General features: G+C 34.7%; 1 protein-coding gene across 1 annotated transcript; it reads right to left on the bottom strand.

Moving 5' to 3' along the window:
* Positions 1-1,303: 1,303 nt before the first annotated feature.
* Positions 1,304-13,751, bottom strand: LOC122002660. Its single transcript, XM_042557922.1, has 7 exons — positions 13,514-13,751; positions 12,760-13,431; positions 11,983-12,335; positions 2,523-2,731; positions 2,130-2,386; positions 1,867-2,045; positions 1,304-1,773 (listed from the first exon to the last, which is right to left on the bottom strand). Exons 1-7 carry the CDS (start codon positions 13,719-13,721, stop codon positions 1,690-1,692), a joined length of 1,962 nt encoding a protein of 653 aa, XP_042413856.1. The 5' UTR covers positions 13,722-13,751; the 3' UTR covers positions 1,304-1,689.
* Between the last annotated feature and the right edge of the window lie 1,550 nt (positions 13,752-15,301).

Here is a 15,301-nt window from a genome sequence, read left to right as displayed (position 1 = left end):
AAATATAAAATTTAATTGAAATAATCCGTAAATAAAAATAAAATAAAATTTTGAGTTATGTTGGGTGCCCGAAGTGCAGATATGGTGTATCTACTCTGCACATCTATTGGATGTATATTTTTGGGTGACCCTTAAGGATCCCGATGTCCGTAGGTACGTGGAATACTGATTTCTTTTAGGGCGGATGTGAAAAAAAAATCTTTTTGGTAGCGTAGGTGCGTATGTGTAATTTCATATAACATTATTGGCAATTCAGTTGATCCACAGGACGCGTGTCCGGGTATCGTCAATGATTTAGGAACAGCTATTTCAAGCATAATTTATCTAAAATTATAATTTCAATATTTACTATGATATAAGGAATATCTTCTGGTTGAGAAAAAACGAAGGTTTTTTTATTTGGTGAAATAATTTATAATAATATTGACTCTCTCTTTTTTATTTAATTTAATTTAAATTTTTCTCCGAATCGATTTGAATTGATCAAGTATAAACATAAAAGTCAATTTGAAGTTCGACCAGTTTTCTTATAAACACGTTAGGGCAAAAATCAAAATCATCAAAAGATTATTTCTCCTTTTAAAAATATCAGAATAGCACTTTTATTTTTAAAGTAGCATAATTACTACAAAGTGGAAAATTAAATTATTATTTTATTTTGTTTATACAAAAAAATAATATATATAGTGCACTTTTATATTTTTAAAAAAAATACTAATTTGATCGTTATTAATTAATTTCAAGCAAAATCATTTTTTTAAAAAATAAAATCATGGTAAAAAATATAATCACTTTAAATAACTATTATAATTGTTTTAGCCGCTATGACTACAACAATTATAACAAACCACCTATTATAATAATTTTAACCATTTAAAACCAATTTTAATTAAATTTTGTAATTTTGACAAAATTTATAAAGAAGTTTTTGATATAAAAGTATATATTTTTCTAACGGAATTGAATAATCTAATTTTACACTGCTGCTGTAAAGAACCCTACGAGTATCAAAAAGACAAAAAAAAAAAAAAATTAAAAAAAATCAATAATTATCACTTGATAACTATTAAATTTTGTATACATATATAATATATTTTAAATTTTGTCATAACATTAATTAGCTTTAATTAAATAAAACATTAAATATTTAAAAACAAAAACAAAATGGTGTGGGTCAGCCCATGGCATGACTAATTTCTTATTATTTCGAGTCTATGATAATCCTATACCTCCACACTGAATGAAAAGAATAAATAATTACGAAAAAATTGAAAGAAGATTTAAGCGCCAAAGAATCAACAAGTGCTGGAAACAATAAGTACTCCTTTTGGCCTTAATGTGCAGAAAAATAATTTCAAATAGAAAGGAAAAAAAAAGGGACTAAATTGAAAGACTAGCCCTCCCCGAAAATTAGTAGAAAATTTACAACATACATGTCCCAAGGTCAGATTCTCCAAATCTTCCCATGCAAACTAAAAACAAAATGCTGGTCTGGTATGATGCAGTGGACTTGGCATCAGCACAGTCAAAAACTTCGCACTGAAATTCATCATGAAAAGCAGCATCCAGGATCATGCTGTGTACCCGCTCTCACCGATTGACAGTTTTCATCAATCCATGGCGAAGGTAGTATAAGCAGCTTCTTCGAAACTTGTCCTCTTTTTTCTGTCCATCCTCATGTAAGGCTCATCATCTTGCTGTGTCGGTGCGGATGTTCCTCTTCTCTTCTGCTCTGTGATGGAACAGTTTGGCCATTGATCGCCTCTCGCAGTCCTGACCATGGAGATTGTTCAGAATCAATTGATGGAACAGGGCAGAACAAATCTACTGGAGTACTCAGATATAATCAAGATGAACTCGGTGTACCTTGAACATATTTAAATGAAACAGTTTCCCAGGATTCATTCTTCTAAGTTTCAGATAAGTATATGCAAAGCTCAATTGGTCACGGGGTGTAAACCGGTCGACTTCATTAAACCACAGACAGGAAAACAAGTTGGACATTGGCGTATGTGCTCTTACAATGAAAGAGCCTTCTGGGACATCTGTTTGGAAAAACAAAGAAATATGTGAAATTGACAGAAGAAAATGTAAGTCTCGTGAGTGAGAGGAAGATAACGATTTCATACAGCTAGGAAGCAGCTTTTTCGGATCAGAAGGATCAAATCTCCTCAGTCCATCAGACTGGTAAAATTGAAATTGTTGATCAATGATAGTATGGTTGTATTTGTTCAGTTTCTTGTTTTGCATCACCTCTTCCCAAACACAGTGTCGATCATAATGATTGGAAATTGCATATTCAAAACCTCGTCGCCAGAGGAAATATTCTAAGATAAGGTAAGGATCATTCTGAAGCCTTAGCTTACTATCTAGCCAGATTGAATACCTGATTGGGCAAAAAAAACTAACATAGCAATGACTCCATGAAATGCAGAAATGCAAACGGTTCAAATTTGCATCAGATGGAAAGATTTAAAAAGACCACCGATTGGTTTTAAGCTTGTGCAATCTTGCATTCTCACCTGGCAGAAGGGAAGAGCCTGTGTGTCAAAAACTTTGGAATCTTTCCAACTCTTCTCATGTCTGTATAAGGTAAGTTCTTGACCACCACTATTTTCCACAATCCAATGGACCCATTTTCCATCTTCTGTCCTTCCGATAACAGAGTTTGCAGTGTGCTTTCATCCACGAACATGGCAAAGCAGACATTTTTCCTTGAGAGATGAGTGATCTGCAACGATTAAATAATGCCCCAGCTGATATCAGAAATAAAATTATACTGTTAACCATTTGACAAAGTCGCTATAATGACCTAGGTATTATTGCAGTCAATGTATGCTGGATGACTGATGAAATGGATATGGTATTCTTTGCTAAAATCATGTAACATCATTATGATCGTCAAAACACATGCATATGCACACACACATAATTGTAATTGTCAAAACAAGCACACATTGTTATAACCCTAAAATTTAATAAGGGCAAATTGTTGGAATAAACAGCAAAGGATAATTGTGATGTAATGGGTAATTTTGAGGCTATATTTAATTTATTTGAGGTAGATTAATTATAATTTTAATTATAAGTTAGCTCTGGGTTTGATCAAATTTGAGTTGGCTTGATTTTTATTAGAGTTGAATCAAGCACAATGGGTTTGATTAAATTGGATGCCAAATTATTTTAATGAGTCTGTTTTGTGGTTAGGAGTATGTAGTTTAAATTGGGTTCAATTTGAATTAATTTTGATTAGTTTAGGATTTAACTCAGTTTGCATTGGGAATAAACCAGTTGGGTCGCATTTTACTGGGTTTTAGTGGAGTGTTGGGTTACTTAGGATTATTTAATCCTGCGCCTCTTTTCTCCCCATGTAAATCTCTCTCAACTCTTCCTCTCCTTTCACCTCTCTTCACATAGCAAACTCACATGGACCCAGTGCTAGAAACCCTCAAAGCCTCCTCTCTCATGCAACTGCTGCTGAGAGCCCCTATAGAGTGAACCTTTCCCCCCTTGGCCACCGCAAGTTCTAGGCTACACTTTCCTCTATTGGGAAATAAGCATCCTATGTAGATATATGAGGTCACTTGTTCTTTAAGGCAGTGATTTAGGAAGTTGGACAAAGCTTTGATCGTCCCTATTCTTGGAGTTTGAGCATAAGGTAACCTTCTTACCATGATTTTTGTCTAGATAAAGTGGGGTCATAACTAATATTCATTCTCACTTACATCTCACTATAGTTGCTAATGGAGCCTTAAGGATTACACAGTTATTGCTCGTATGCCTTTCAAATGTGTTAAAAATGATGTTGGATTAATGCAATGGGTTCAAATGAATTAGATTATTAAGATTTAAATGTTAGCTGCTGTAAATAATAACTTTCTATGCTTTTCAACTTGTGGGCTCTCATGTGGGATCATATGTGAAAATGCTTTTAAATTATAACATGATTCTTTAGTTATTCATCTTTGACACCTATCTTTTATATTGTTTTGCCTTCCATGCTCAATATTAATTTTTATGTTCATGGTTGCAAGTTTCTTTTATGCTAAATCCTCTATTTGGAGACAATCTAAATATATATATATATATATAAAATGCAACTTTTAATAAGTGGTGATATAAGTTAATCCCTCAATCTAAATATACTCTAAAGTGAGACATTTACAATATAATGTGTAAATTTAAAGTGACATAATACTTGAACATGAAATCCATAAAGGGAATAAATTGTAGCAAAAGGTTATTACGCTTACCCCAGGCGTCCCTTACAGTTCGTTCCCAGGTTATGTGAAGAGAGGTAAATCACGGGGTCAATTATAAGTTGACAGTTAAGTAGCTAGAAGGTGGGAGGAGTTTTTTTCCGAGGACATTCACCTGTCGGAAATTGATCCTGCCCCATTATAGCAAATCTGTCATCCTTAAAAGGGAATAAAAATTATTATAAATGGTGAAATAAATATTAAAATGTGAAGAGTCTAACATTTTATCAGAGAGCTCATACTCTTTCCCGACCATAGAGACGTGAAAGGAAGAATCACTCGTGGATCAATATTTATTCTATTTTTGACAATTTATTATTGACCATATCCTTGTGAGGACTTTAGCCACTTGTGAAACCAAAACAAATTCCTCCTCTCGGTCCCTGATGTAGCCTCTATAAAGTGTTGTATCCACAAAGTCCACTTCTTACCCAAGTAATGGGTCGGACACATCCTTGCTTAGTGCAAGGGGGTCAGCCAAGCATTAGTTTGGAGCCCAAGAGGTGGTCGGCCAAGCTTGGTGCCCAAGCAAGGGGCTAGCCACATAGGATTAAAATGAGAGATTTTATTTTTTTGTTAAATTTTTTCCTTTTATAGTCATTCACATGGGTTTAAAAGAGAGTTTTAAATTTTAAAATCCTTCCTTTTATAGCTATCTACAAAGGTTTAAAAGACAGATTTTAATTTTGTTAAAATCTTTTCTTTGTTTGTAGTTATCTATTCACTTCTTAGTGGTTTATTTATTAAAAACAAATGTAAACAAAGATTACTTGCAGATATAATTATAGAATGATTATTAGAAATTGCCTACATATAAAACTATAAATAAATATTGTTTATCATCCTAAAAGGTAAATTGAAAGCATATGTAGAATGTAGATTCTTCAATGTGAATTTTAATTATTATTATTCCTTTAATTTCTTAATTTAAGATAATAATTCATGCATATCTTTCTACATTAGCCACTTAGTAATTTGTACTCACATTCTGAAATTTTTAGCCCCCAAGTTGATCATTAAAGTGTTCGTGTCAAGTTCAGTGTTGTTCCTTCTTATGTATGCATTTTAGTTAGTTTATTTTGTTGTTTTTGTTCTGACAATATTGTAAGCCACGCGCAACAAGCGAAGCTTGCCTTTTGGCAAGCTTATCTTGGACGCCATGTGTCATACATGCACAAACACGCTCACATACGTGCACACTTTTCATACATAGATTATTAGTTAGATACTTAAAACATAGGTTAGCAAGCCTATATTAGTGTCCCACAAGGTCAATGGATCAAATCTTACCTCCCTCGACCTCATGGGAAAAATAGTTCATTTATTCTAAAAAATATTTCAATTAACTGGTCAAATGGTTTGTGCATCAATTTATTGAAAAAACATATCTGTAATTGTTCAATAATAAATTCATTTCGCCCACGGACAAGGTGCAGCGGAAGATGCCTTCTCAATTCTCAAGCATCTAAGGATGGAATCCAATTTCAACGAATTAATGGATGAATTTCACTTAATGGGCGGTTGACCTAAGTTAATGGGTTGCCTATTGCGAGCGCTTCCCAATTTACCCTGATGGCCGGTGGAAAATTTTCATGGAGTCGGGTCAATCACCCACAAAATTAGTCAACGTAAGATGGATACCTAATGCCTACTTAAAATATATATATACATATACTTTGACTGAGCATCGTTAGAATTCACTTGTGATTTGTCTAAAGCACATAATGCCTAATGTTATTAGATATATTCCAAACTCTTAAATTTATGATGCACTGTGCCAATAGCCTCACATGGACAAGTGCACATATTGAAGGTAGAATGCTCCATGCCTATAGTTCCACATGAACAAGTAATATTCATTGCGCTTATATATTACAAGAATGTCCTCTCTCAAGTGACTCGTCATTTTGGAATCAAATAACACATCGAGACTTTATTTTTAACACATCAAAGTTAGCACCATCCTAGTACTACTAAGAATCATAAACTCTGATTAGCTTTTGCATATATCTACTTCCATCTGCATGTGCGTCCACATGTGAATACATATGCATGACTGGAATGTAATGCTAGAATTTAAATGACGAAAGCTCACAAGATGTATCCACAATTATAAACTTATTACTATAAAAAGTTGTGCTTTTTCCACTGTATGGAAAATAATGACTAATATAAAGTCCATTTGGTGATTTTCCATTATGAACTAACAACAAAACCATTGAAGGAAGAGAAGGGTAGGAGACAGAGTTGACAAAAAGGACTTGGCAATGGAAGAAAATGAAGGTAAACACAAAAAGACAAGAAATGCATAGGACCTAGCAACGTACTACCTAATGAAGTTAAAGCATCTTTTCACTAACCTTCCAACCAATTAGTGCTTCAAATTTACAAATACACCATATGGAGCGAAAGAAACACGCAATATAACTAAAAAAAATAAAGAAATAAGCACATTAAGGACAGACCATTTCCTGTTATGGTGTGATTAGCATGAAAAACCACAAAGGTGGCTCACTTTATCATATTGTTTGAAGACTTAGCATTGTCAGACAACAGTTCCAATAAAATTGAGTGTCATCAATGAACATTTTGCATAAGTGATCGTTCAGCTACTAGAAATGTGGTGGATATAATGCCTGTGGACAATAAACTACGCTGTCTTTGAGTAGTGTAACATTAGGGAGAGAAAAAAGTTCATTCTAAAATATCATGAATTCATAATCACATATGGAATAAAACTTGAAGAATGCATACAAAGTGAATAAGTGAGAAGTGCAGCCAGCATGAACACATAATACAATTACTTTCAATCAGGCCCTTTATCATTGCACAAAAAAGTATTTCTAATTAAAAAATACCTATCTCCAAGCAATTGTTAATGATAAAGCCATTGTGAATAGAACACAAAACATAAGTGTTTGAAGGAAAATTGAAATCAGTTTCAAGTCCAAGTATTAATGTTTAAGATTTAAGATAGTATCAATGACCATATTGTCCTGAATAGTATTATATGACAGCAATTCTAATGAATAGTTTGCTATCATGACCATTTTGGTCAAATTAATCATGACACTATTACAAGAATTGTTGGATAAACTGTCACTAGACAATAAACTACGCTGAATGTTTATTTGAGCGGTATGGCTTAAATAATCGTTCAGCAAATAACAGCTCCATAGTTCTAGAAGATATTATCAATTATGATATCAGACATGTAATCAGAATAGAACAGAACTTGAAGAATCAATACAAAATGGAGGCTGAACTAGCATTAGAACTGAAATGCTTATTTTCAATCAACCAAGTTCTAGGTCAGCACTGCCTGCACAAATTAGTGTCATATAAGTTTACGAAGTATTGTGTAGTGTGAATTTGGATAAAGAGCATTAGTTCAGAAGGAAAAAATTTTGGTCCTATCATACTGCCTAGTATGAGTCATATGTACTGATCGAACAAAGGGATCTTTTTTTTTCATTGTTTTATTCTCACTCATTTGTCACAACCTAGAGATCAACATCTCAAACTCCAAACTCACTCAAAGTTCTTTGTTAGTTTCCATTCTCAACCAAATTTAACCAAAATTCATCGTCACGTGTAAGCCACAGATTTGGTCATGCATGGTAACGTGGGTGACATTTGGAGCAAAACCATGGGCAAAAATTCACGACCAATATATTGCTCAAAGTGGAGGTGTTATATGTACTGAGCAACAAATTATTGGTGGTTGGCATGACAAATGCAAAAAAACACTTCTCCAAGAATCGAACTAGCTTTCAAGCAGAAGTTGGCTGAAAATATCTAAAAACTTAAAATATGAGAAAGGATAGGAGCATGATTGGAAGACAATTGGGCAATTTGCCGAGAACAAGTGCTAGGGGTATGGAGATTAAGTCAACCATCTCAAAATGGAAGTTACCTTAATGCTTCTATGGTTAAGCGTAAAAGCAAGAGAAAACTCATGCATACAATACAGCGGTCAATACAAGTAGAACATGTAAAGAAACTAAAATACTAGAATCTGAGCCACCAACCTACAAAGAGACCAAATAAGACCAATCCTACTTTGCAGTTGCACTCAAAGTGCCTTTAGCTCACTCAACCTAACATTTAATTCTTGTTGCAGATCCAAGTTTGAGGGCATTTCCTCCTAAGCTTGGGTGAGTTTAGTTTAAAATAATCCAACACAAAAGCAAATGAAGTAAACAGGATAACTGTTATCACATTACATTTATGTTTTATACTGACTTAAAAATTTTATTAACCGTTTCATTGTTGCACTAGTCAAACAAACACTTGGAATGAAGAGGTTAACAAGTAACCATCAGTTGACAATCCATATGATGCATACCAAGTGTCTATAAAAGGTATCGTACTGCAGTAGTCTGCCAAAGGACCAACATGGACAATAGATCAAGAGTCTACTAGCATTAGCTTTATTTATATGCATATATGAATGTTGATTTGAGGGATATAATATTAAACAAAATACAAACGTGCAATATGGACTAATATTAAAATAAAAAAGAAAATCATGGTATGATATCATACAACAACAACAATACCCAAAACTTTTATCCTACTAAGTGAAGTCAGCTATATGAATTCTCCGATACCATTGAGCTTAATTCCCTACTATATTATCTTCTATATTTAAATGAGTTTTATCCTAATTTATCTTTGCTAACCAAATCTTCTTTAGTCTCCTTCTTCCCTTATTAATGTGGGTATTTGTCATGCTCTCGCATAGCCTAACTAGGGCTTTTATTGGATGTCTAAGTACGTATCTATATCATCTTAAACAAACCTCTTAGAGTTTTCCTTGATAGGCATAACCCCTACTTTCATGCTTATGTTCTCATTTCTTATCTTGTCCATTGGATGTCCACATATTCAACTTAACATTCTCATCTCCATGACTCTCATCTTTTGTTTGTGTGTTCGCTTCATAACCCAAGATTCAATTTAATATAACATAGCAGGTTATCATTGTTTTATAAAACTTCCTTTTAAGCTTTAGAGGTGTCTTGCGATCATAAACTTCATTTCAATCATCCTAGTTGTATCTTATGTAAAACATCCCTATCAACTACTCCATTCTTTTGACATCATATAAGTTGTATGACCAAACTATTTATGGTTGACTACATGGATCTTATCTCGCCATGCACTCAATGTAAGGTCATGGCATTAGTAACTACATAAGAAAATTCTCAAATACCTTTAAATATGATAGCAATAAAAATACGAATAAATATTTCAAATTGTCCTAAAGAGAATTACACTTTAGCTATTCAAAATTTTAAAAAAAATATATAACTAATTTACAATTGTTGAACACATACATTGTTTTATTTTATACCTCATATAAAAAATTATAGAATATACTATTCACAAGTTACGAACCATTACAAGGCCCAAATAAGCTAGGGGTTTTTCAATAAGTAGAACTTGCTTTGTGAGTAGACTCTAAGTTCAAATTACTTTATCAACAAACTATAATGGAGATACAACGTATTGGTATGGAGCCAAAGAAATAGAGTGAGAGTAAGATAACTCCATCTCCAACAAATCTCAATTTGTTTTCATACTTAACTACATCTTTAACCTTCTTCGCCTTAACCTTGTCTTTCTTCACTACATCTCTTTTCCCCATATGCCAAGCCAGTGAACTTGAATAGGCTTACATGGAATTAAGTATTAGTCAAGTTCAGCAGATTCTGTCAACTCACAAGTTGTAACTTAAATGGCCCAGAGCCATAGAATAATGAACGTAGATGAACTAGATGGCGAATTTGATAGCTAATGGATCACTTTGATTCACTAAATCAGGAAGTTAATGTGTAGCAAGATCAGAAACTATCAATTTGATATGAAACGTAAGACCATAGTTAAAAAAGAGGCAGCTTGGTGCACGAAGCTCCTGCTAGTACGGGTCCTGGGGAAGGGTCTATTGTATGCAGTCTTACCCTACTTTTCAAGAGGTTGTTTCCGAGTCATAAGACCCTTGTTACAGAATATAATTTTCCTTGTTAGTAAATTGAGATTAAGAGCACTCAGCTAGAGTTCACTGGCCTTCTTGAATGATCAACGAGATGGGAAACAGTGACAAACCTCACAGTGTAGCCAGTTGCTCATGGCAAACACAAGTCAAAGAGTCAATGACACAACCGAAAGATTACTAGTCGATATCACAGTAGTTTTAAATTAATTGCCAGATGGCATAGCTGTGGTAACTTCTGGTGAATTTTAGGTCATCAGAAATGTCATCAAGTGTTTATCCTATTTATTTGGGGTGGGCTATATGAATTTTATACCTCCAATGTGTTTATACACAACTACATCACTAGTAATATTAAAATCAATTTCTTTCATTTACATTGACTTCTGTTACTTGAGTTTCTTTCTATCCCTTATATCTTTCCTTCTAATAGATTGAACTCTTTTAATTATAAAATCTATTGATCACATTCTAACATGTTCATACCATCTCAACCCTTTTTTCCATTTGGGTAATCCTTTGAGCTTTTAATAAAGCTAAGTTTATTGTTTCGCATAAAGTGATGTCTCCCTTTCTTCCCGTGTTTGATGGCCTACAACTCCCAGCTCCCAGTTTTCTGATTCATTTTTAGCTGCTTTTAAATATTACAATTTCATATTTCAAATAGTCAAAGAAGAATTGAACTTTGGCTATGCAAGATAAAAATAACTCTTTTACTAGTTTACAACCGCTTAAGAAATGCTGTCTTATTTTATAACTTGTATAAGCAAAATATATTAATACTAATGACAAAAATTAGGAGCAACCATAATACTTAATGGGCCAGAAATTTCTTCAGAAGTAGAACTTGCTTGGTATATAGGTTACCATCCCTTCATCAACAAAAAAATGGAGATACAACATACTAACACCTAGCCAAGAAATTACAGTGAGTAGGAAAACTCCAGCATCCAAAATTGCTTTTGCACTTGACTACATATCTGTCTACTGTAGGTTTCCATGACTTCATAAACAAAAGAGGGATATGCAACACACTAACAGTGAGCCAAGAAAGAAGAGTAAGATAATCCCAAAATCTCCTGCACATCTAAATTGCTTTTCTCCCTTGACTACACATTTATCCTTCTTCCCATCTTCAACCTTCACTGTCTTCACTGCTTTTCCTGTACCCATATACCATGAAAATGAACAGGCTGGCATGTTTCTAGTCAAGGTCAGCAAAGTCCATGTCGGCTCATAACTCGCAACTTAAATGGATTCCAAGCAATAGAATTGTGCAAAGTATATGAACCAGGTTGTGAATATGGCAAGCATAATACATCACTTCATATCTCTACATTTAGCTGTTAATACATGGCAAAACAAGAAAGTATTGACTTCATATGAAGCTTAAAGTCCTATCTACTGAATAGGATTCTTCTTCTCAGATTAATTGAACTTGAGAAAAGAAATTGTTGATGTCCATTGGACTTCTTAAATGACGAGTTGAGGAGAAGCAAAATGCTACATTGCCTAGCCAGTTGCTCATGGTAAACACAAGCCAAAAAGCCAGTGTCTCAGAGCCATAAGATTAGTGATAAATATCACAGTTGTTTAAAACTAAATTAGCCAGCGGAATCAAGATCCTAACAGCCACAAATTCAATTGTATAAGTCCAATGAGATTGAAGTAAACAGTTATCTTAAGGCATGAAATCGTTATTGATGTGTAAGATAAAGTTATTACCGTTTTGCTAAAAGGTGATCTCAAACGATCTGAATTTCCAAAGATGCAAGACGAAACAGCTATATGGCAACTGTTCAGGAATGTTCGGTCATCATCGGAAATATCAAAACCAGAACTTGGGGAATTGCCTGGCCCTTTGATAAACCCACAATTCATTGTTTGGTCACTGGCATAAAATGATCTCTCCCTTTCCTCCAGTGTCTGATGGCCAGCAAATTTTGGCTCCCAAGTTTCTGATCCATTTGGCTTCTTTTCTCCAAGTGTATACCGCAAAGAGAATCTTGCAAACTTCTTTCCACTTAAAGGCTCAACAATTGAAGTTGAATTCAATAATTTTATTGCACAGGATGAACCTGCTCAATGGATAACATACAGACCAATCAACACAAGAAAAATGACCTCAGTAATAACTAAATATTGTATGACAAGCACATACTATGGTCTTAGGCACATAAGGTTCATGATTCCTAGTGCAATATAAGTGAAACTACTGAAAACTTTCACTGGTACAATCTAATACAAAATGTATAAAAAGTGGAAGAGAAGTCAACTTAATATTTGACACGAATTTGCTTCCACCATAGTTTTTTAGAAAACTGATAAAACCTATCTCCATGAGTTTCACATTGTAGAGAATATTCAACATTCAATTGTCATGACTGTTTGTAAAATTGCATGTGTATCTTGCACTATTTCATTTTAGGCACAGATACTGTTAGAGAATATGATAACCACATACAGCATAGAACATGAGTAACAAAAATGTTAATAGCTTACTAGAAACTCTGTGGCGCTTTGATTTTCTTTTTGAGCCAGTCTTCTTTGTAGAACTAGAAAGCTTATGATCCTTCGTTGATTTTAAGTCACCAATAGAACCACCTTGTATCTCCCGAGAATCATTGTTGTGTATGTCGATAGATACATCTTTCTCTGGTTCATCTCCATCATCCTCATCCAACCTCCGGACTCCATCAGCATCATGAGTTTCATCATCATAATGCTGCATATCAATACCATCGTCGTACTCGTCATCGAAATTGTCCTCATCGCCCTGCTTCAGCTTGCTCTCATCCGTAGCAGAAGTTTCATAATCCTCATTGTAAGAATCCAGCTCCTCCCGCCCACCCTCATTGTATAATTCCCCATCAATCTTTGCACTTCTCTTCTCGTTCACTTTATCCTGGCGATCGTGCGCAGATATATGCCCACGCCGGAGCTTCCCACTCTCCAATAATCGACCTCGTTGGGCCGCTTGCTGCTCATCTGCTGGAAAATCCTTCTCGCCGAAACCCCCGCCCCTGTTTCTATCGTCCCCGTCCCAGTACCTCGAATCGCGGCCGATCTTGCCAGAGCCACGCCCGAACTTGAGCCGCTTCGACTGGTTGGATGCCACACGAAACTCCGTTTCGTTCGTCCCGTCATCATCCTGCCCCGAATCTCTTGCAAAACCTGCGAATATGGCAACTTTGAGGCAAAGGTCGCTGGACTAGAGTGGAGAGAGTAGGGTTGATGGGGGAAAGGCAGCAAGCACCTTTTCGAGGTGAAGAAAGGTGGCTGTAGGCAGCGAGGGCGACGAGGAGGACGAGGGTGAGAGCGACGACGAGGGCAACGAAGGAGAGGCGGCGGTGGGACTTGCCGGGGCGTCGGATCCGCGCTGGCCGGTGAGGGATCCGGTCGGCGGCGTCAGCATGGATCCGGACGCCGAATCGGTCCGCGCCCGATTGACGAAACTGAGCCATCACCTCATCATAATTTTTTGCCTTCTCATTATTTATACCCTTGTCCGGAGATCGATGAATCGGCACTGACCGGACCGACTGGAGGGAACCGACGGTTCAAACCGGGCTGAACCCGAGCTGGGTTAATCGATACTTTCTTTGCCAGAGTCTTTTTTCCAGAGTCACTCGTGCCGACACCCTCCTCCCCCGACGGTGCGTCGCCTTCGTCCCTTGATCGCGATGCTAATCAGATCCCCAAATACACTTATCCAAATAACTTTTTTAAAATATTATCTTTGGCAGTAGACGATTAATTTTATTATTATTATAATATATATATATATAATTTAATTTTTTTAAGACTATCGTCAATTTCATGATAAATCATAAAAATATTTTATTCGGTATAGTGATTTTACATGGATTCCCTCACCTAATAAAATATTTTATACCCAGGGGCATAACTATATAAGGCTTAAGGGGTAAGTCGTACTCTTGAAATTCAAGGAAAATATTAATACGGTAGGAAAAGAAATTAAAAAAATGTATAGTCATAAATTTTGAAACTTTCTCATTTTTTTTAGCAAAAAATTCCAATTAAAACCCTTTCAATCTAACTCATTTTCTTCTTTTCCCAAGTCAATTTTTCCTTTATTTGTTTTTCTTCTTCCTCCTCTAGTCCCGAACTTTTATTTTCCTCTTTTCATTTTTTTTCTTCCTATAATTTCTTTCATATTCTTTTTTCTAACTCTAATTTTATCCACAAAATCTTTCGCGACATATCGCTGCCGTTATAGCCCAAGTCGCTATCGTCGGACATCGATTGCTACCATCGAAATTGTCATTTGTTGCATGGTTGTTGTCTTCACTTGACTAACGTTGTCGCTTCGCTAATGCTCTATAAAAAAATACCTTTTAATTGAGATGAAAATTACTTAATTGATTTCTTTCGCTTAGCCGACACCATTATTTGTTGCCAGCATCACTGTCATCATTCGCCAACTCCGTCGCTTTGTCCCTCCTGAATGAAAATCCTAATTACGTTACTGTTTATACCTATGAAAAATTGATTCTAAAAATTTATTAAAATAAATACTTATATAAATATCAATTGTATCAACTTGTATTCTTTTATCTATTAAAGCATAAAGATGATAATACACATCCAAATGGTCAAGTATCACTGATTCCTATCTAAATACATATAGGTAAATCATAAAAATATTTTAATACCAATTATGCTAACTTGTGAAGGTATATATTCATTTATTTATTAGAGTACAATACCGTTCATCCCAACTAATCGAGTATCATCAGTCCACTAAATATAAACAGTAAGACCTTAGGAATCGGCCGGTTCTTTATGAGATAGAAGGGAGGTTATTTAATCTTGTCAGTTTATTATATTCGTCATCCATAATTCAATCATAAATCTTCCGATTACAATTGTATTTAAAAGGCTTTTTTTTTTTTATTTATTTCTATCATAACTTATTATTTATTTTTATTGGTAAAAAAATTATCGCGATGCTATATAACGAAATAAATATCACAGAAAGAATAATTTTAAAGAAAATAAATTAAAGATAAATTTTAAATTG

This window comes from Zingiber officinale, chromosome 7A (genome assembly GCF_018446385.1).
Source record: "Zingiber officinale cultivar Zhangliang chromosome 7A, Zo_v1.1, whole genome shotgun sequence".
Classification (NCBI taxonomy): domain Eukaryota; kingdom Viridiplantae; phylum Streptophyta; class Magnoliopsida; order Zingiberales; family Zingiberaceae; genus Zingiber; species Zingiber officinale.
This window is presented reverse-complemented; position numbering and strand designations above follow the sequence as displayed.